The 23,605-nt window shown below is 43.1% G+C and overlaps 1 protein-coding gene across 2 annotated transcripts in view; it reads right to left on the bottom strand.

The window, feature by feature from the left end:
* alkal1 (ALK and LTK ligand 1) overlaps positions 1 to 17,064 on the bottom strand; it is a 29,457-nt gene extending 12,393 nt beyond the window's left edge. Inside the window, exons 1-4 of one of the 2 annotated variants that reach the window (XM_007905909.2) lie at positions 16,490 to 17,064; positions 15,405 to 15,665; positions 7,149 to 7,202; positions 6,962 to 7,042 (exon numbers count right to left, since the gene is read on the bottom strand). In XM_007905909.2, the coding sequence (XP_007904100.1) occupies positions 6,962 to 7,042; positions 7,149 to 7,202; positions 15,405 to 15,663 (394 nt within the window). In that variant the 5' untranslated portion in view covers positions 15,664 to 15,665; positions 16,490 to 17,064. Of the gene's footprint in view, positions 1 to 6,961; positions 7,043 to 7,148; positions 7,203 to 15,404; positions 15,883 to 16,489 lie in introns of those variants that run through there. The other variant, XM_007905908.2, reaches the window with a different exon arrangement.
* Between the last annotated feature and the right edge of the window lie 6,541 nt (positions 17,065 to 23,605).

The following is a 23,605-nucleotide window of genomic DNA, read 5'->3' on the forward strand; positions in this document are numbered from 1 at the left end:
AATCTACGCTGCACCCCCTCCAAGGCAAGTACATCCTTCCTTAAATGAGGAAACCAAAACTGGACACAATATTCCAGGTGTGGTCTCACCAGGGCCCTATACAGTTGCAGCAAGACTTCCCTACTCTTATACTCTAATCCTTTCATAATGAATGCTAACATACCGTTCGCCTTCCTAATTGTTTGCTGCACCTGCAGACTAACTTTCTGTGATTGGTGTACAAGGACACCCAAGTCCCTCTGGACACTAACACATTCTAATCTCTCCCCTTCTAAAAAATAACCCGCTCTACTGTTTTTGCTACCTAGGTGGATGACTTTGCACTTCCCTACATTATACTTCATCTGCCACCTACTTGCCCGATCACCTAACCTATCTATGTCTCGCTGCATTTTTTTAATGTTGTCCTCTGTGTTGGCACTTCCTCCTAGCTTTGTGTCATCCGTGAATTTAGACATATTAGCTTCGATGTCCTCATCTAGATCGTTGATGTAGATGGTAAATAGCTGAGGCCCAAGGACTGATCCTTGTGGCACTCCACTAGTCACATCCCGCCAATCCGAAAAAGACCTGTTTATTCTACTCTTTGTTTCCTACCCGTTAACCATTCCCCAATCCATGTTAATATGCTCCCTCCATTTCCATGGGCCCTTATCTTTTGGACTAACCTTTTATGCGGCACCTTATCGAATGCCTTCTGGAAGTCCAAATAGACCACATCCACTGATTCACCCTTATCTAGTTTACTGGAAATGTCCTCAAAAAACTCTATGAGATTTGTCAAACATGACTTCCCTTTTGTAAAGCCATGTTGACTTGGCCTAATTATATTGTGCTCCCCTAAATACCGCACTACCACATCCTTAATCAACGATTCTAAAATTTTTCCTATCACTGATGTGAGACTAACTGGCCTATAGTTTCCCATCTTTCCTTTCCACCTTTTTTAAATAGTGGTGTGACATTTGCGATCTTCCAATCCATGGGGACTGTTCCAGAATCCAAGGAATTTTGGAAGATCAGACATAAGGCCTCCACTATCTCATAAGCTACCTCTTTTAAAACCCTGGGATGCAAGCCATCCGGACCAGGGGATTTGTCACTTTTTAGTGCTAACAGTTTCCCTAGCACCAATTCTCTACTAATGAAAATTTCCCTAAGTTGCTCCCTGTCCTTATCCCTTGGTGCATCTCTATTGTTGGCAGACTTGTTGTGTCTTCTAGGGTGAAGACAGATGCAAAGTACCCATTTAGGGACTCTGCCATGTCCTTGTCCCCCATTACAACTTCTCCTGTCTCTGACTGAAGTGGACCTACATTTACCCTCACTAGCCTATTCCTCTTAATATATTTGTAAAAACTTTTACAATCAGACTTAATGTTCCTAGCTAGCTTACCCTCATACTCCTTTTTCTCGCTCTTAATGAGTTTTTTAGTTTTATTTTGCTGGTTTCTAAAACTCTCCCAATCTTCAGATTTGCCGCTTTTCTTGGCAGTTTTATAAGCCTTTTCTTTTAATTTGATGCTTTCCCTAACTGCTCTAGTTAGCCACGGATGAATTGCTTTCCCTGTGGTACTCTTATTCCGCAAGGGAATATGCGACCGCTGAGAATTTTGCACTACATCCTTAAATATTTGCCACTGTTGGTCTACATTTTTACCTCTTAATCTTATTCTCCAGTCTATTTTACCTAAATCTTTCCTCATACCTACAAAATTAGCCCTATTTAAATTCAGAATACTTGCCTCGGATTTAACTATATCCCTCTCTAACTTAATGCAGAATTCAATCATACTGTGATCACTCTGCCCCAGAGGATTCTTAATACCTACACTGCCAACTAGCCCTGTTTCGTTACACAAAACAAGGTCTAGGATGGCCTGTCCCCTAGGTGGTTCCTCGGCATGCTGCTCTAGAAAGTTATCTCTCATACACTCAATGAATTCTTCTGACCTACTTTTGCCGATTTGGTTTTCCCAATCTATGTGGAGATTGAAATCATCCACTATTATCGCTTTACCTTTCCTACATGCTCCACTGATTTCTTGATTGATACCCTGTGCTATATTGTGATCACTGTTTGGGGGTCTATAAACCACTCCCATTAATATTTTCTGCCCTTTATTATTTTTTATTTCCACCCATATTGTCTCAATCTCCTGGTCATCGGATTTCAGATCCTTCCTCTCCACTGCTTTTATTTTATCCCTAATTAACAGGGCTACCTCCCCACCTCTTTTCCCACAGTGCCTATCTTTCCTGTAAACTGAGAACCTTGGAATATTTAACTCCCACCCTGGATCTCCTTGTAACCATGTTTCATGTGCTTTTCCTGTGCTTTTAGTTCATCAGTTTTATTCCGAATGCTTCGCACATTCAGATATAACATTTTTAATTTCCTACCATTTCCTCTACTCTCTGATTCCTTATCTACTTCGCCAAGCTTCTTACCCTTAGTTAACATATTCCTATTATCTGGCATGTTATTCTGCACTGTCATCTTTACTTTTTCTAATGCTAACTTATGGTTTCTCTTACCTATATATTCCACCCCCTTTACTAGTTTAAATTCCTATTTATTTCCGTTAATTCGTTTAGCTAGGATATTTGTCCGAGCACGATTTAAAAGCAGGCCTTTTCTCCGAAAGAGCTCTCTTTTCCCCCAATATTCGTGCCAATGGCCCATAAAAAGAAACCTCTGAGTTCCGCACCACTCTTTTAGCCATGCGTTCAAGTCCTTAATTTGTTTGTTCCTGTACCAATTGTCGTATGGTACAGGCAGTAGTCCCGATATTACCACCTTCGATGATCTCGACTTCAATTTGGACCCCAGCTCTTCAAATTCCCTTCTCAAGTCATCTTGGCCTACTCTACCGATGTCATGGGTACCTATGTGAAGTACCACCAACGGATCCTTGTCCTCATATTTTAAATTGTCTTCTACCCCTGCCCAGACATCCTTCACCCCTGGCCCAGGGAGGCAACAAAGCCTTCTGGTCTTCTGGTTGCTGTTGCAGATGATTGTGTCTGTCTGCCTTATAGTCTCATCCCCAATGACGACAACCATCCGCTCTTTTGCCCCAGTGTTAGAGGTAGTTTTTCCTTCCACCTCACTGGCTTCCTTGTCGATACAAGTTCCAAGGATCTCATATCTGTTGTTCAAGTTTAATGCCGGATTTACTACCACTCTTTCCGCTGTCCCTCTGACCTCCTGACTGTCCATTGACCTATCCTGATCATTGCTCTCCTCTGCAGTGTTTATAGGGCTTGCGCAACCCTGTAACGTCATGGTGACCAGAACTGTACTCAGTTCTCAAGGCCTGGCCTGACCACTACGTATAATGAGTATGACAACTGAGGAGTCTGAACTCAACTGATATAGTAATATAATCTAGCATTATGTTTACCCTGTTTAAAATGTTTAAAACAGGGTAAACATTTTTATCAGTATGTAAGCTTTTGCATCAATTAAAAATCTTGTAATGTGATGAAAATTGTGATGAGTTATGCGATGTGATCAAGAGAATCACAAAGTCAAAGAAGGGGACTAATGCCATGGATCAGTTTTGTTACTGACTGACTGTAGTAAACCACAGTTATTAAAGATAATCATTCACTGGTTATAATTAAACATGCTGCCTCAACCCCCTCCTCACCCAGCCGTTGGCCACTCAACTCCCACTGCTCTCCCCCATGCTAGCCAAAAAAAAAGTTAGGACAGATTTTCTTGGTGGAATGCCCACATATTCTTCTTGTAGGCATTTTGGTGACGCATTTCACATTTTATGAGCTTGTAACATGAGCACCTGGTTACCATTTATGTGAGAAACATTGTTAAACTGTCAAAAATCCATATGTGGATTTTACTGCCATTATATAAGATCAAGGCTGATACTCCAGTGCAAGGTTGGGAGAGTGCCACATAGTCAGAGTTGTCGTCCTTCAGATGGTCTCTTCCGCTTCTTCAACTGAATGTTAAAGAATCCATGACACTACTCAGAAAGAGAAGGAATTGTCTCCTAATGTCTCAGTCAACAATTTCCCCAGATGAAATTGGTCATTCGTTTCATAATAATAATAATCCTTGCATTTGATACAGCACCTTTTCATGTCTTCAAAACGTCTCAAAGCGCTTCACAGTAAAGTGAATTAACTGTATATTTTGTGCATATTTTGTGGGTGAAACACAGCAGCCAATTGCCCACAATAGAGCCCCACAAACAGTCGTGGATTGAGTGTCCAAATTATTATTATTATTTCTTTAAGGGATTATAACCCCCGGAAAAATGATCCGTCAATCAACTAAAAACTGGTTTCCTACTTACTGCTACTGTTACTGAATTCAAGATCCTCATCCTCACCTACAAGGCCATTCACGGCCTTGCTCCCTCCTACCTCTCCGACCTGCTATCCCCCTACCTACCTGCCCGTACCCTCCGTTCCTCTGGCTCCGGTCTGCTCCACATCCCCCGCCCTAACCGCCCTACCATCGGTGGCCGGGCCTTCAGCCTCTCAGCCCCTAGGCTCTGGAACTCCATCCCTCAGTGCCTTTGCCTTGCTTCCTCCCTTTCCTCCTTCAAGGCCGGTCTCAAGACCTTTCTCTTTGACCGTGCCTTCAGCTCCCCTCTCGACTCTCTACCCCCTCCTCGCTCCCTCCCTCCCCTCCCCCTGACCATTCCTCCCCTGCTCAGGTCCTGACCCAACTGTCCAGGGCCTTGGGACGTCTTCCCGACGTGAAAGGCGCTCTGTAAATGGAATCTTGTTGTTGTTGTTGTTGTTAGGTAAACAGAGGCATGTGGAGTACAGAAATTTGCCTAACATTTTGCCTTGCCTGGGAATCGAACCCAGATGCTTTCAAAAACAACTTGCACTTATATAGGGCCCTTCACACAGGGTAGAGGCCTCTGTAGCTTCCCTCTCGGTAGGAGGTGAGTGCTACAGGACTCCTATTTGTTGGGTATTGCTGTGTGCCAAATTGGCTGTTTTGATCACCTACAAATACACCATTATTACATTTAACAGAATTTGCCGTGAGATAAAATATTTTTATGAGTATCTTTAAAGCATTATATCAAATGCAAAAATGATGATTATTATACAGCCTGTACTGTTTATTGACAAAATGAAAACATATGCTACAAAAAGTGTTGATCTACTTGTGTTTCAAAAATAGGGTATTTTAAATAGAAAAAAAACAAGAATTGAAATATGGCTGTATTGACCATGTAGCCAACCCATTATAATTTATCACATATGCAACATCAAAACAGCTAGAATGCATTGCCAACTATAACATTGCAGGACAGCAATTTGTTATTTTGCGAGGAATGTTTCCACTTTCTATGTTTAGATCTATCGTGCAGCACTTCAAGACAATATAAAGAATGGATTACATCCAGGGCTAATTATCTTATTATCCTATTTCAAAGGGTAAAGATCCTATTCATTTATGTACTCAATCAGAGATATTAATCATCAACCACAGAAATGAGCTCCCCACTATATGTGACACTTCTGTTTCTTATACCTACCATCTCAGCTTTGTTTATGATCTTTTTGAGATGCACAAACTCATTCAGTAACAAACTATGGATTATTTTGTGCTTTGGAACTGCAAAATCCAGAATTGCATCGAGCCTTAGGTTTTGAGACTATTTCTTTCTTAAATTTATGGCTGTACATAATTGTGAAAAATTATTAAATTGAGGGCCAATTTGGAAGCTAGTTTTCTTCAGTTCATAAAAATAATCCACTTCTGACTTGATATAAAAACTTTTCATAATTCTGCATCATCTTGAATTTTAAGACAAACTAGTTTTACGTGGCTAAGACTAAGTAGAATTTCTGTCCTTTCTTTCATGAGAAATCCTGTTGCTAAAACAATGTTTAATTGCTAAACTTATTAGGTCTAAGGTGCTTTACACTGTCAGAGAGCATCCCAGTCGACATTTCAGTTGATAAAAGTTGATAAAAGGGCTGAATAGAGCAACCATATCATAGAGATTATGAAAGTCCCTATTTCAATCAGGCCATCTTCATACCAGTAGCATAAGCACAGTGTTAACAGCAGGAAGGATGATTCACAAAAGAGTGTTAAATGTAGTTGTAGAAGAATTAAACACAACCAAATGCTAACTTGAGCTGAGAACAACAATAAATTCAAGTTTTGGGAAAAGTGTTGTAACGCATTGCTGAAGGTAATGGCAGCCTGAGGTTATACCAGTAGTGGTGGTTTCCAATATTAGTATAGAGATAAAAAAAACACAAAATATTTATTATAATAATAATATAATAATAATCCTTGCATTTGATATAGCGCTTTTCACGTCGGGAGGACGTCCCAAAGCGCTTCACAGAACACACTGTAAAGTGAATTGACTGTATATTTGTGGGCGAACGCGGCAGCCAATTGCGCACAGCAATGTCCCACAAACAGTCGTAGATTGAAAATGACCAATTTTATTATTGTTTTTGGTTTTGGAGGGATTACTATTAGGTGTGTGGAGTAAGGAAACTTGCCCAAGGTTTTGCCCTGCCTGGAATTGAACCCAGGTGTCTCACTTGCAAAGCGAGTGCTCTAACCACTGAGCTACAGTACTCCACACATTTCTATTATTTCTACCCATTTTGGAGCAGTCTATAAATCAGTGGTGGCCAACCTGTGGCCCACGGGGCCATCAAGAAGCGGCCCTCTGAACATTCACACAAGTCTAGGTAAGTTAGTGCTCGATCGGTAGTGTGTTTTCAGGTTTTTTTGATTGAATATTTCTTGATTTATGGCATTCACTGCCACTGATATCCAACTGACAGCCAATAGTGAAATCAATTGGCTCATTTCAAGTGTACAGTATTAAAATTTAAATGACAATCACTCTTTCAGGAATCAGTTAGCTTCTAATGCATATAAATAATATATAAATAATTTATATAATACATATAAACAAATTAAATGAATACTTACAACTTGGTGTGGTACAGTCCTTTGTATTATTATAGATCCGGAAAAAATATTTGCTGCATTCAGGTGGGAAGTTGATAACTCCTGCATGATAATTGGGGAAGAATTTATTAAATATTTTTCTCATATACAACATTTTTAAAAACATAATCCATCTTCAGTACTGAAGAATGTCAGTTAGTATTCTTACCTCCAAAAGACAATATATACTTGTCTTTCAAGCTGAGGTCTCTTGCAGCAATTTCTGTGGGAAAACAAAAGAGGATTTTAGAAAATTGCTATCATATGGTCTTCAGTGTCCTTTTTTCCTGAATAACAACCTTAAGTATTCACAATCTAGCTGACACTCCAGTACAGTGCTCTGGTGTGATGCTTTGTCAGAGGTGCCAACCTTTCACTGAGATGTCAAACCAAGTTCTTGTCTGCCTGTCCAGGTAGCCTTTAAAAGATCCCATAAGCAAATGCAATCTCTCCCAAAGTCCTGTCCAACAATCCCCCCCAAAATTTTCAAAATTGGCTGCCGTGTTTACCTACAAATATGTAGCCATTACTTTACAGTAAATTCTGTGAAGCACTTTGAGATAACCTCCTAATGCAGGAACAATTATTAAGATCTGCTTTGTTACTTCCTAAATTCAATACAGTTTTGTCATCATTACCTCCAATTTTAAATGCAAATGTTTAGTTTTTTATTACTACCTATTAATTTACTTGATGTCAACAAATATGAATGCTTATCAATAAAAGTAGGCCATAGTGGCCAATATTAGCAAAGAACAGATTTCATGTTGAAGACACAAGACACAGGAAGATGTTAAGACTTTGCAAAACATCTTCAATTTGTTCACTTTATTTTTTCCTCTGAATTCCTGCAGGAGTTACATCATTTATGTGAAACGCTTCGAGAAGTCTCGAAGATGTGATAGGATTATTATTATTATTATTTGGCATGGAGGAGATACTGACATTTTCCAGTGTTACTTTGGAACTGGTCAATAGAAAACACACAACAGTACCTCATACTAATTTACTGTGAGGATTTTGTTCAGTAACATGCCCGATCTTATACCCAAGAAGGGTATGGGGAAAGGGAGGGTGAATGGGACTGAAATGATTACACTTTGCAGACACGATGGGCCGAATGACCTTTTGTGTTGTAAATTTCTATGGTTCTATGATCTTGTCAGTTGCCCCTTTTAATAGTTACCATTAGTAGTTTTTCTTTTCTATGAGAAAAGGATAGATATCTTCTCAGCATCTGTCCTTGATTCTACACCTAGCCAGGCTATAACAGAAATTATAGATTGCCATGTCTTACAGGCATTATAATATTGTATTATAATACAATGTATATACCTCGATACTAATTTGGGTAAAGAGGCACTATTGTTACAAAATATTTTCATGAATCGTACCTTTTACTCGGTCTTGATTATTTACATCACACAGCAAAACTAAACTTGATTCTAAAATTGTTGCTTTTAACATAACATTAAATCAAACAAACTCCTTTATATTTAAGAAGGACCCTCAACATTAAATTCAAATCATTATCCAGAATCATAATAATAATAATCCTTGCATTTGATATGGTGCCTTATCAAGTCTTCAACACATCTCAAAGCGCTTTACAGAATATACTGTAAATTGAATTGACTGCATATTTTGTGGGAAAAACACAGTCCAATTGCACCCAGCAGTGTCCCACAAACAACAAAAACAAGCAGCATTGAGACAGGGCTCTCAATAGCAAGTTATGTAGTTTTATCTGGTTAAACTTCAGCAACAATTCCAATGCACACTTTGAAGCCTCAAGATTTGGCTCTTGCCAACCTGTGTCTAACAGTCTTGGGAATTAGGTAAACTGGCTTCATCCCTCAAGGAAGAGAATGCCCATTTCATGAAAGTAATGATAGGTATTTCCTGACTGACAGTAATGATAACTCAGAGCTATTTTGCTTCTATATAAAATATTTTTCAATTTGTTCCTTAAAGTTCAAAACATTACATATCTTGAGCCTGTTCAAAGTTACAATGTGAAATTCAATGAATAGATTGTGTTTTATGCTGCAGAAAGAAATTGATTATAAACATCTCTTTAGACTGCAATTATCCAATTTTACCCAATATATTACGGAAAAAGGAAGAGGTTAGAATTCTTTTATACGGATGTTTATTAAAACCATAAAAATAATGTTTGAAGCAGAATCCATAATGGCTTTTAAAAGTGAATTGGACAAACACCTGAAAAGAAAAAAATACATAAAAGGGGAAAAGGTAGGGAAGTGGGATTAAATAGATTGCTCTCATATGTCCTGAAATTCCAGCTGGCATTATGTGTAGGGTTGATGTTGGATGCTAATAATAATTCTTACATTTTACATAGAGCCTTTCACATCAGGAAGATGTCTCAAAGCATGTCACATGATACACTGTAAATTGTAATAACTGCGTATTTTGTAGGCAAATGCAGCAGTCAGACATTGCACACACAATGTCCCACGAACAACCATGAGATGAATGCTCCATTTTATTAGGGGTTTGTTGGCTAAGACATTGGAAGAAACATTGTTTCTTTAAGGATGGTGCCATAGGATCTTTAACGTCCATCTGAACATGCAGACCGACCTCAGTTTAAACTGAAGCACAACGCCTCTGACACCCTCAGCATTGCATTGGAGTGTCAGCCTCGACTGTATGAGACCCAACATGGGACTCAAACCTGCAATCTTCTGACCGAATGCTATCAAATAAGCCAGACTGACCCAGGGTTATATTCTCTATTACAATAATGCATTTCCAAAGGCACTAGATATCTTGCTGACTAGAACTTCAGCCCAATAGAGAGGACATGCAAAAAGGGCTGAATGGGCCCCTACATGCTAAAAGAATACTGTGGTTTTATGTACCAATCAGCTTTAAATCAATTTTTCAGTTAAAACTTATGTTTTTCACTATGACTTTGGATTTGGGTGTCTCATAATTTGTTGTTCAGACTTAATGCAAAAATGAAGATCAGCATATGCAAAACGTTAGTTTCCCCCAACGATTTAAAAGAATAGCTTTCAGATGACTTGTTTGGCATTTTGAAGAATTAAATCCAGTTTGTTTTTGCAATTCCCTACATTAGTGAACGTCACGCAATAATCTGTTTACACTGTTGAACACCACCAAAAAATAACAACCTATTGCATTTGTATAGTGCTTTTCATGTCGGGAGAACGTCCCAAAGTGCTGGACAATGAGGAGTTTACACCCGAGCTTCAGGTTGGGATCAGAGAGGGATGGAGGGCAGGGTTTGGGGGTGGGGCGGGTGGAGGGCTGGTGGAAGAGGAACGATGACCGAAAACATGATCAAAAAGAAAGGTTTTGGGATGGGACTTGAAGGAGGCAAGGAAAGAGCTGCGGTGGAGGGGCACTGGGATTGAGTTCCTGAGGGCGGAGGCAGAAAGGCTGCCAGACCACCAATAGTGGAGCAGGCAGGGCGTGTCGTGGAGCAGGCCAGTGCCTTCAGCCTTTCTTCCCCCACCTTCTGGAACTCCATCCATATGGAGCACAGCCTTGCCCTCTCCCTTGCCTCCTTCAATACCTCAAGACCTTCCTCTTTGACTGTGCCTTCGGTCATCCTCCCACCCCATTTGCCCTCCATCCCTCGTGATCCCAACTCCCAGTTTGTGTGCAAACTCTTGACTGTCAGTGCCTTGGTATGTCCTCCTGACGTGAAAGGCGCTGTATAAAAGCAATTTATTGTTTTTGCACTGTTTGTATCCTGAGGGTCATGTCAGGACTTGACCTCATAATCTAGGCTAATACTCCAGAGCAGTACTAGGAAAACATGACATTGGTAGACATTGCCGGCAGAAATCTTTTTCCGCTGTGGTTTGCTCCTTTTTAGATATTTATCTAGTTCCCTTCTGAATTGCTACAAGCCTTATTTCAACAACTCCCAGCAGTAGGAGTCCAAAAATGATGGAGTGCTCGCCAGGCTCCATGTCCTCTACATTACCGCCTATGCCCTGGACAAGAAGGGCTGGGGGCAAATGACGTCCTCTTCTTCAACCTGGGCGGTGGTACCTTTGATGATTTTATCCTCACCATTGATGACAGTGATCAGAAATGAAAATTTTGGTGGGCACCAACTGATGATGGACGGGAATGACCAAAGAAGGGAGGAGGAGGGGATAGTGCACCTGTGCAAGCAGGTGGTGCAAAGCCACAACTGTGTATTCAATGTGGATGCTAGGCCTGTGTGCACACTAACCTCAGCCTTGAAAAAGCTGGATACTGTGCATGTGTGTTTTAAGGTAATGTGGGTGCTTGCATGGGGGGGGGTTGGTGGAGGGACCTGCGGAAGGATGGTGGCAGCTGAGTGGGGGAGGTGGAAGAGGAGTGGGGTTGATTATCTTGGTCAGTACTTCTGATATTGGAGGATATTGTTTCTGATATACTGTTTGAATGTTCCTATATCTATAAACTTCAGAGGGCATCAATTTAAGATAGTTAGTAAATGAGTAAATAGGGAGGTTCAGAGAATTTTTTCACATGGAGTAGTTGGGATATGGAATGCCCGGCCAGGAGCAGTGGTTGAGGTACAATCTATAGAGGCTCTCAAAAGGGAACAAGATAAATATCTAAAAAGGAGTAAACCACAGAGGATGGGGAAAGAGAAGTAAATTAACTGAATGGATTGCATATCAACCAGTCCGTTCCCTCCCTGGCCTGCCCCACCATCAGCGGTCAGATCTTCAGCCTCTCTGTCCCCACCCTTTGGAACTCCATCCCACATTCCCTTGGTCTCGCTCCCTTGCCTCCTTCAAGGGACATCTCAAGGCCTCCTCTTCCACCACGCTTTTGGTCACCCTCGAATCCTCTCTGCTCTCCACCCTTGCTGATACCACCACCTCGCCCCTACTCGGATACAAATCCCTGATTGTCCAGCACCTTGGGATGCCCTCCCAACGTGAAAGGAGCTATACAAATGTAATTTTGTATTATATTGCTCTTAAAAGAGCAAACACAGACATGATGGGCCAAATGACCTTCTGTTCTATCAGTTTCTATGCTTCTAAGATATGTAGCTTCCATATCAAGCTGCCTTTCTGCCCCCAGCCATTGAACCCCCATGTCAGAGTCCCTGTGCCTCACCCACTCCCTCACCTCCTTCAAGATCTGTCGCAAGACCTTTCTCTTTGACGGTGCCTTCAGTCATCTTCCCACCCTACTTGGCTCTCATCCCTCTTCAATCCAATCTCCTTGACTGTCCAGCGCCTTGGGATGCTGTGTAAATGTAGTTTGTTCTTGTTGGTGTTTTATTCAAGGCAATGATCCCCTGGGCTGCACTAACTTAGTTCTATTGTTTGACAATCATGAATACACGTAGAGCTGGGATGCAAATGGGCCACAACTGAAAGAGTCAGCCCCAAACAATTCTTGAGACACGGCATAATAGGGGCTCTATTAAATACAATAAACATTTATGTAACTCCTTGCCTATCAGTTGGATGTCTCTCTGCTCCTACCTCTCAAACCTGAAAAAAATGATGTGCAAAGCAAAGAAGATAGTCATTCAAGTCAAATGGCCTCCTTCTGTATTATGCTGTAAATTTCTATGTTCTAATAGCAAATGAGGTCAAGAAGAATGCCCAGAAAGTCATCCTCAGGAAGACCATTTGAGGCAGTTTGAGAGAAGGCTAGGTCAAAATCTTACATAGTGTATATACTGGAATGCGTTTTGAGTTAGGAAAACACCAGGTTTGGATTTAGCCTCAGAGCATAGAGGCTACATCCTTTCAATACCTTATGTACCCACATATGCCATCTATTGTCCAACTTCCAAACTACATAAGCCCCACTGTTTGTAAGTACCTTGCAACTTGAATTCTATCATTAATTTTGCAACACTCTTCAGCTCAAGAAAATGTATGATTCTTATACAACTCTTGCTTAACAACTTTTAAAAAAGTGAAATATCAAATAGAGTCAAGTTTTTTTGCACAAAAAAACTTTGAAAGCTAATGTGAACAATAATACTACTACTACCAATAATAGTTACATGAACAAGTGGCAATTGATGAAGAAGCAGTGAAACACTGCATCCATGTCTAGGATTATGGAGGTCCATGCTCCTCGCTCACTTCAAAAGACATAATAATATTCCTTACATTTGGTATAGCATCTTTCACATTGGAAGGATGTCTCAAGTACTTCACAGGATATATTGTAAAGTGCAATGACTTTGTATATACCATGAAGTGAATCACCAATTTTATTTGAACACCAGGAGAAGTTTCTTTCTCTGATCTTTAACGTGCACTTGAACAGGCAGATGGGGGTTCAGTTTAATGTGTCAACCAAAGGACAACACCTCCAACAATGCAGCACACCCCTAGGACTGCACTGGAGCGTCATTGTAAGTTCCAAGTTCCAAAATGGGGCTTTTGACGATCTTCTGACATTTTGAATCTTCAGCAGTGCCGAGTGAAATCATTCTTCCCAAAGAGCGGAGGTGCCTTCATTCCCAACATACCATTAAGGATATGTTCTAAGGGCACGTTTTGACCACAGTTCTGTCTATCATGATCGATGATAATTATGTACCACATTTTCTCCCTATATTTTATAACCTTATATAGCAACATATATGAATGAATAATCGAAAATTGCATGTTTGATTTTTTTTGGTAAATCAGAATTTGACAACCAATTAAATATTTGTTTTCATTTAACATACAAATTACATGCATAAGACATTCATAGAGTGATATAATGTAGGATTCAAAACATTGACATGCTTTTTAAGTTTTAGAGACATACTTCCATCTTGTCTTTGCTACGTGCTCATAGTGATCAGTAAGGTTTATTTTTGCAGTCAGTACATTCTTTAAATATAAATTTGGTTGTTTTTCATAACTCAAATTGATATTGTTTCATGCAACATGTCCAATCAGAAAGGAGGGGGGAGAAACAGCTGATTAAATTCAATTTCCAGCTGTGCAATTTAATACAGTTCTGATTATATTTTAAAGTTTTTTTTTAAAAAAATTGCATCTAGTATGTCCACAGCCAAATACTGAAGTGCACTCAGATGAAATAATTTATCCTGTGGCTATATGGAACACATGACCCTCGATTGGTTGAAGCACTTTCCATTGCTTTGCAAGCCACAACAGAGGAAGCTTTGATTTTATTTGCTTTAGCTGTCAGAAAGCACAACCGCCATTCTAACTATTTGATAGAAAAATGCACAATGTGGGTTATAATTTTTTGGAGGAATAACACTGGGCATAGCTTTCTGGGCAGAATTCAAAAACAAAGGCAAGGAACCATACCCAATGATTCCATGCCTGTGTTTTTTTAAAAATTGCATATCGACTGTCACTGATGACTTCTTGGGGACAAGAACTGTTATTATTATGTTATTATATTATTGTGGTAAATTTAAGCAACCATGCATGAATTCCACAGCCAAACATCATCTGATTTAGACTCAGACAAGATCTGACAGTTTGGAACAGTAGCGCTTTCTGCTTGGGCTGCCCCCAAATCCCTACTTTGCTTTTAAAAGGATTTCACATTGAAACTGGAATTCTCCGTTTCAGACACGCAACTCACTGAACACAATAAATTAACCGCACTCAAATCTGCTCAGTGTACCACGCAACCCCTTTCCTCGGAAATGAAGGAGATGTTGCATTTTAAGGCAAACAATTCCCTGTCGGGAGAGAGAGCCGGGGGAAGGCGAGTGCTGAACCAAGTGTGAGAAGACAAAGTTAACCAAACACGTATGGGTTTGTAGGTTATCGTATAAATTCGCAGCTCTCATGCGAAGGTGTCTAACTGAGTATTGCCTACTGCAGGAATGTAACTGAACTACAGATCAAAAGGCACTGCAATCCTATTTAATATTTTTTCACAGGAATGGACACAGTACTTTTCCTCTACCCCAATTATACCAGTCTTAACGACGTTGCTTCAGCGACAGCGAACTCAGTCTCGTAATTGTCTTAATTTGACTGAATTCATTTCTGATTTCACACACTCCAATGTGCGTATAAACTTACGATCTTAATCATCGTGTTTTCTAAGCCAAGAGGTGTTGTCAAACACAAAGCTGTAGCTAAATCAGGGCTAACCGAGGGGCGCACGCCTCTGATTGATGACATGGGATATCGTACAAAAACACCCCCCGAAATAAGTCTTCTTTTAAATATACGCGCATCAAAGGCGAGTATTAATTAGTACATTCCCGGAAAAATTCTCACTGGTCTGCATTTATGTTTCATTTTTATTGCTAGAATCGTTCATTTTGATGAATGTGATCTTATACAATACCTTTGGGATTAAACTCCACACGCGTTACAATAACTTGGATTTATTCAGCATCGGTTATATGGACGAGGAGGGTGGGGGGGGACTCCACATCTACAGACACTTAGTATGATCTTACCTAGAGACTTGTCCAGCGTTGAGACTAAGGCAGGTGTTTCTTTAGAGGAATGTTTGTAGTCTTTGTCCAAGGGAAATAAGTTGCTGTAGCGTTTGACTAAGTTCTTGCCCCCATGAGTGCTATCCCCCACGCCTGCCAAGATCAGGTCTACAAGTGAGTGTTTCTCTTTCGCTCTGGGCTCTGTTATGCTTTCAGAGTGACCTGGAGTGACCAACAGAAAGACGATGCCCAGCAAAGTGTGCCATTTCCGACCGCCCATCTCTGGATAAAACAGACATCGAGACAATATGAACATTCCTTCAGAGATGCCTCCGGGATGTCAAGAGAACTGTAATGTCTTCTCTCTTTAATCCCCGCCAGACGGACTCTGCCGACTAGAAAGTGGTTAAATCTCACTAGTGAAAGGATGCGTGTGGCGAGCGTTAGATCTGTGTGAGCAGCAGTCGGATCTCTATTGAAAAGCGAGTGTATTTTCACACAAGGTCAAACCTAAAGCTTCCCATCACGAGACGTCGGGGACTACACCGAGTCTCTGCATTCCTGGATTTTGCCCCGACCTTCATCGTGCGACATTACCTTCACTTCCAGATTTAATATCTGGTTGGGTCACGATTTTATTGACATGGATCGGAGATTTTTTTTTAAAAAAAATCGTATTGGAAAAGCTATTATGCTTTGCGATGAGGCTTTAGTTCGGATCTACTTTGCACACACATGACTGGTTTTATTTAACAAGCTGGATGGAGGCTGTTTTGGGGGAGTCTTAGAAACCAGTTGTGAGCGAATTTTTTTTTTTTGGAAAATCCAGAAAGCAAATTGTCGCACATTTTAAATAAGTTGGAGATCGCCAATGAATAGTGAAACAGAGATGAGAGAATTCGTACTACAGACGATGTGGGAAAATAACCAGTTCAATGTTTTGAAGGGAAAACTAGTTATTGTGTCAAATAAGTTTGAGATATTTTAGAAATGCATTAAAAACATATCAGTTTTTTTTTACAAAAAATCTTACAATTGCAATATTAAAATCCGGTCGATTATGTTTCTTTTTAGATAGAAATTTCGTATTAAAAATAGCAGCTTACCTGAAAGTTGATTTTTGTTTCCCCCCCCCTTCCTGTGGACAAGTTTCAAATGGGTCCAATGCACAGTGGGGATGACTGAAAAGTCTCTTCAAGTATGTTTAACCGTGTCTCTGTCTGTCCTTTTTATATAAGGTAAATGGTCAGCTAGTTCAAAGCCAAGTAAATAATACCCGGTATGCATCAATGCACTTGTCTTTTATACACGTGTAATAAATGTTTGTTCAATTTGACACCATCGACTTTAGGTGGGTGGCTACCAGTGAAGATATCTCCGTTAATCTTTCTTCACGAGATCCTGTTGGCATGTGTCCTCCTTCTCCCCGTGGATTGTAATTGAGGTCCATCAATTAGGATCGCTGTGGAGCCTCTGAAAAAAAAAAGAATGAGATTTCCCCCTGGAGCAGGAAATGCCAGTCCACTCCACTTGCAAATCCGGTGATCAGCTTCTGTGCTGCTGCTGCTGCCGTTTGTCGCTGTTTGCAGCTCAATGTTCGCAACTCTGGGATTCCCCCCAAAGCTGCTGACTTCACGCAAGACCTTTGATGTTAACTCGAAATACTGCTGGAAAAGGTGTAGCCGGGCAAAGAGCCACGGGGCAAAAATTTAGGAACTGAAACATGAACATTGACATTGAAATCCAGCAAAGGGAGGGGTGGTGGCACAGGTTTATCAACCCTCCCCACCCCCACCCCTCTCCCACCCCCTCTTTTTTTGGGGGGGTCGAAATACCACTTTACTTGCGTTTTGTTCAGGAATGTCTCACGATCATCTTTATCAAATTAAAGACGTGTTGGCGGAACTCTGATTAATCATAATTCACATGGCGATGGTGCTGGTAGTGCTGTAGTGATGCTGCCAACATATGGGAGCTGGATACCCTGCCATGTGTACATCAGACACAAGCCACTTTAATTGGAGTTGGGTGGAATTTAAAAGAATGTGCATTTCTTTTACGTGCAGGACACATGTATTAATCACCATCAATTCAGACTCTGCTCCCCACAATTATTAGCAGCATTAAAATTAATACGATTGTAGCCTTCTTAAATAAATTTGAAAGCGTGACGCTTTTTAAATAGCTTATTTATTTACGCTGAAGCTGTTTGTAACAATAGATCGTGTGTTCCATATGGCTGGATCATTTATTGACATGAGTTTAAGCTTAATTTTTTTGATCACAAACTCTGTCCCCTGAGTGTGGATGAGTTCTACCCGAGTTTCTTGCTCAACTTGGGAAGACACAGACGATATTAACGCTATAGGATTGAGTACCTTCTCACAGAGAAGTCCCTGTTCCAGTCTAATTCCAAGGCTGTTGTATTTATGAAGACAAAAATCGGTTGGTTGTCTGTTGAATTTTAATTAACAGAAACCACGGAAGTTCAAGGAGATGGTCGGGTTTACAGTGCATCTTTGATACAAGAATCAGTTGTAAATAGGTATAGAGATAGGACCATTTCTCAAGAATAATCTATTGTAATTCTTAGAGGTAATCTGCAAGTAACTAACGTTCTCATGAACACTCATTCTTTAAGTGTCATAACATAATTATATGACAATAGAACAAGTTTCTCTATACAAGCAAAGTTACTAATAACAAGGAACAACAACAACAACAACAACAAGATTCCATTTATAAAGCGCCTTTCACGTCGGGAGGACGTCCCAAGGCGCTGCACAGTTGGGTCATGACCCGAGCAGGGGGGAAATGGTCAGGGTGAGGGGAGGGAAGGGAGGGAGCGAGGAGGGGGGAAATGGTCAGGGTGAGGGGAGGGAAGGGAGGGAGCGAGGAGGGGAAGAGAGTCGAGAGGGGAGCTGAAGGCACGGTCAAAGAGAAAGGTTTTGAGACCGGCCTTGAAGGAGGAAAGGGAGGAAGCAAGGCGAAGGCACTGGGGGATGGAGTTCCAGAGCCTGGGGGCTGAGAGGCTGAAGGCCCGACCACCGATGGTAGGGCGGTTGGGGCGGGGGACGTGGAGCAGACCGGAGCCAGAGGAACGGAGGGTACGGGCAGGTAGGTAGGGGGATAGTAGGTTGGAGAGGTAGGAGGGAGCAAGGCCGTGAATGGCCTTGTAGGTGAGGATGAGGATCTTGAAATCAATCCTCTGGGGGATGGGGAGCCAGTGGAGGCGAGCGAGGGTGGGAGTGATGTGGTCCGAAGCCTGGTGCGGGACAGTACACGAGCTGCAGAGTTCTGAATGACCTGCAGCTTGTGGAGGGAGGTGGTGGGAAGGCCGGCGAGGAGAGAGTTCCCATAGTCCAGCCTTGAGGTGACAAAGGCGTGAACCAGGGTTTCAGCAGCGTGAGGGGTGAGGTAATGCCGTAGTCTGGCGATGTTCCGGAGGTGATGGAAGGCGGTGCCAGTTGTGGTGCGGATGTGAGGGAGAAAGGACAGCTCAGGGTCGAACAAAACGCCGAGGTTCCTGACTGGCTTTGAGAGGTGGAGAGTGCAGCCTTGGATGCTGATGGTGTCAGCGCCTGAGGTGCGGAGGCGCTGACGTGAGCCAATCAGGAGGGCCTCGGTTTTTCGCACGTTGAGCTGAAGAAAGTTGTCTCTCGTCCAGGACTCGATGTCGGACAGGCAGGCTGTCAGGACATCGGTGGTCGTGGAGTTGAGAGTAGAGGAGGAAAGGTAGAGTTGGGTGTCATCCGCATACATGTGGAAGTTAACTCCATGTCTGCGGATGATGTCACCAAGGGGGAGCATATAGAGGGTGAAGAGGAGGGGACCGAGGACAGAGCCCTGAGGGACACCACATGAGACAGTACGGGGGGTGGAGGAGAAGCCATTCGTCGAGACAAAGTGAAGACGGTGAGAAAGGTACGACCTAAACCATTCAAGGACAGTGCCTTGAAGGTTGAGGTGGGAGGACAAGCGGTGGAGTAGGATAGCGTGGTCGACCGTATCGAATGCTGCCGATAGGTCGAGGAGGACGAGGAGACAGAGGGAGCCCTGGTCACAGATGGTCAGGATATCATTGGTGACCTTGACCAGGGCAGTTTCTGTGCTATGGGCAGCACGGAAACCTGACTGAAGGGGTTCGAAAAGAGAATGGGTGGAAAGGAAAGAGCGCAGTTGGGAGGCGACAACTCTTTCCAAGACCTTGGAGAGAAAGGGGAGGTTGGAGATGGGCCGGTAGCTTGATAGCTGCGACGCATCAAGGGAGGGTTTTTTCAGGGTGGGCGTGATGATGGCAGTTTTTAATGGAATGGGGACAGAGCCAGAGGAGAGGGACAGGTTGATGATGTCAGTGATATGTGGGGCAAGAAAGTGGAGCTGGGAGATAAGGAGTGGAGTGGGGATGGGGTCAAGGGAGCAGGTGGTTGGTTTTAGGGATAGGATGAGTTCAGTGACAGAGGGTGGGGAAACGGGTACGAAGGTGTGTAGGGGAGGATGGGTAGGAGTCGGAGTGTGGGAGGGAAGGGGTGGGTGGTGGGTGGAAGTTGGAGGGGAAGTGACCGCGGAGCGGATTCCCTTGATCTTGGATTCAAGGAAATCCAGCATCTCCTCGCAGTGAAGGTTGGAGGAGATGACCTGCGCGGGGTGGCGGGGGGGACGGAGGAGTCGGGTTGTGGTGGAAAACAGTAGCCTGGGGTTGTTCTTCGCCTCCAGGATTATCCTGGAGTAGAAGGACGACTTGGCCGAGGCTAGAGTGGAGCGGTAAATTTTGAGGAGGTCCAGCCAGATTTGTCGGTGGACCGTTAGGCCAGATTTGACACAGGTGCGTTCAGCAGCCCGCACCTGGCTTTTCAGTGAGCGGAGGTGGGTGGTGTACCAGGGGGAGGAGCGGGAGTAGGAGACAGTGCGGGAAGTGATGGGGGCAAGAGTATCGAGTGTGGAGGAGAGGGTATTGTGGAGGAGGGAGAGAGGAGAAGAGGGGTCGGTGAGGGTTGAAGGCCAGAGGGAGAGGAGTTCAGAGGACTCCAAGGCATCGGTTAGGGATTGTGGGGGTAACTTCTTCCAAGGGCGAGACACTGAGGCCCCGGGTGATCACCAAATCGAGTGGGTGGCCGTGACTGTGAGTGGGGGAGTTTATGTGTAAGGAGAGGTTGAGTGAGGAGAGCAGGGAAGAGAAGTCTGTGGAGATGGAGCAGGAGGGTGTGAAGTGTAGATTAAAGTCGCCCAGGATGATGAGGCGATCGGAGCAGAGGCAAAGAGATGTGAGGAGTGTTGAAATGTCAGAGATGAAGGTGGTGGAGGTTTTAGGGGGCCGGTAGAGGAGGAGGATTTTAAGGGAGAGGAATGAGGGGTGGGAGAGGGTGAGGTGCTCAAAGGAGGGGAAAGAGCCAGTGGAGCCAGTGGAAATATTGTACTGAGTTTTCCTGAAAACTGGGAATTTACTCTTGTACTTAGTTACAAGGAAAATCGAGGACCTCAATTCTATCTCTGCTCTGTGCTGAGATGTGAACAAATGTGTACACGTGTGCAAACAGGATCAGCTGCAAATAGGATGCAAACTACAGATATTTCATCATTCACATCGAGTGTCGCCAGATTGTTTGACCACAAGAAGAAAGTCAAACCTGACACAATGTTCTCACACCTGTAGGAGACCTTGTGATTTATAGCTAGAAGAATATGTAGTAGTTAAAGAATAAAGAGGTCATGTTGAACCTGTACAAGACGCCAAACACAAAACATAGTGTACAATTTTAGACTCCTCCTGACAATAAAGATATTGATTCATCAGGATGTTGACTGGAAATGTGGAAATACAGATATAAGGAAAGGCTTGACAAACTGGGAACACTCAGCAGGTCAGGCAGCATCAATGGAGAGAAGAAAGTGAGTTAATGTTTCAGGTCAATGACCTTTTGTCAGAACTGATGCAATAATATTAATAAAATAATAATAATTATTACTTTATCTCAAAGAAACATACTATTTATTGAGCAGATTTCAGAAAACAGGTACCTGCACTATAGAGATGTCACCCACATCTTGAAAAAACCTCCCCTGGATCCATCCCTCCTCTCCAGCTACTGCCCAATCTCTAACCTCCCATTCCTCTCCAAGGTCCTGGAACAAGTCGTCACGTCCCAGCTCTGCTCCTTTCTTTCTCCCCATTCCCTCTTTGAACTCCTCCAATCCGAATTCCGAGCTGTCCACAGCATGGAAACAGCCCTGGTCAAAGTCACTAATCACATTCTGAACATCTGTGATCAGGGCTCCCTCTGCCTCCTTGTCCTCCTCGACCTCTCTGCTGCCTTCGACACTGTCAATCACTCTACCTTCATACACCGCCTCTCCGCTTTACTCAATCTTCACGGATCTGCCCTTGGCTGGTTCGATTCCTATCTCTCTCACCATCCCCACTTTGTTGCCTCTAACGGTTTCTCCTCCAGCCCCTGCACTGTCACGTCTGGCGTCCCACAGGGCTCTGTCCTTGGCGCTCTCCTCTTTAATATCTACATGCTCCCCCTTGGTGACATCATCCGCAGACATGGAGTCAACTTCCACATGTATGTGGATGATACCCAACTCTTATCTTTCTGCCTCCACCCTCAACTCCAGGACCACTGCTGTCCTGACAGACTGTCTGTCGGACATCAAGTCCTGGATGAGGGCAAATTTCCTACAGTTGAATGTGAACAAGACTGAGGCCCTCCTGATTGGCTCGCGCCAGCACCTCAGCACCTGGTAACATCCACCTCCAGGGTTGCACACTACAACTCACCAAGTCAGTCAGGAACCTAGCTGTCTTGTTCAACCCTCAACTGTCTTTTCTCCCCCACATTCAGGCCATGACCTGCTCTGCCATCCCTCACCTCCGTAACATCGCCCGACTCCGCCACTACCTCACCCCTCAGGCTGCTGAAATTCTTGTTCATGCCTTCAACAACAACAACAACAACAACAAGATTCCATTTATAAAGCGCCTTTCACGTCAGGAGGACGTCCCAAGGCGCTGCACAGTTGGGTCATGACCCGAGCAAGGGGGAAATGGTCAGGGTGAGGGGAGGGAAGCGAGGGAGCAAGGAGGGGGAAGAGAGTCGATCACCTCCAGGCTCGACTTTGCAAACGCCCTGTTTGTCGGCCTTCCCAACTCCTCCCTCTACAGGCTGCAGATAATCCAGAACTCTGCAGTCCATGTCCTCTCCCGCACCAAACTCCGTGACCCCATCTCCCCCACTCTCGCCCGACTCCATTGGCTCCCTATCCTTCAGAGGATCCAATTCAAGATCCTGGTCCTCACATACAAAGCCTTCCATGGCCTCGCCCCACTCTACCTCCGTGACCTCCTAACCCCCTCATTCCCTCCGCTCAGCTGGCTCCGGCCTGCTCCACGCCCCCCGACTCACCCGCCCCACCATTGGCGGGAGAGCCTTCAGCCACTCTGCCCCCAACCTCTGGAATTCTATCCGCCAGTCACTCCACCTCACCCCCTCCTTAGCCTCCTTCGAGTCTCGCCTTAAGACCCTCCGCTTCGACCATGCCATCGGCCAACCCCCTTCCCTTCCCCTCCCTTCTGCCCCCCTGACCCCAGCTCGTGTTTGAAATGCTGTACTCTGTCCAGTGCCTTGGGACATCCTCACAACGTGAAAGGCGCTGTACAAATGTAATCTTGTTGTTGTCTGAGCTTCCATGCTATAGTGATGAATCACATCCCCTAACTATTAATCACTGACTTTTTTTAACGTTAATCAACAGCTATATACTGCCACTCTGTACTGGGGCATAAAACCTCAACTAAAAAGAATCATTCGAAAGTTACTGAAGCATGCAACACATGAACTCATTGATGCCAAAGTGTTTTTGAGTCGTCAATGAATACACATCTGATTTTGCTGATGTCCAATCTGGCAGCTTGGATGGCAAGTGAGCAAAAAAAAACTTTTATCCCCCAGTACAGAGTGGCAGTTGATACTGTTGATTAATGTTAAAAAAAAGTCTATCTCTAGTTCCCTTGTAAGCATTACAAACAAAGAATGAGTGATGATAAATGGACAATGATTTGTCTGGGGAACAGTTATCAGTGTGTTAAAAGGATTCTATTTTGATTTGCCTGCTGTTTGTGCGATTCCATAATTATTTTGATCATGTGGAAACCGATTATAATACTTAAAAATATCCAAACCACACTGGAGTTCCACTTAAACATGGAAATTTCCCTGTGT

Source organism: Callorhinchus milii, unplaced genomic scaffold (assembly GCF_018977255.1).
Source record: "Callorhinchus milii isolate IMCB2004 unplaced genomic scaffold, IMCB_Cmil_1.0 Scaffold2, whole genome shotgun sequence".
Classification (NCBI taxonomy): domain Eukaryota; kingdom Metazoa; phylum Chordata; class Chondrichthyes; order Chimaeriformes; family Callorhinchidae; genus Callorhinchus; species Callorhinchus milii.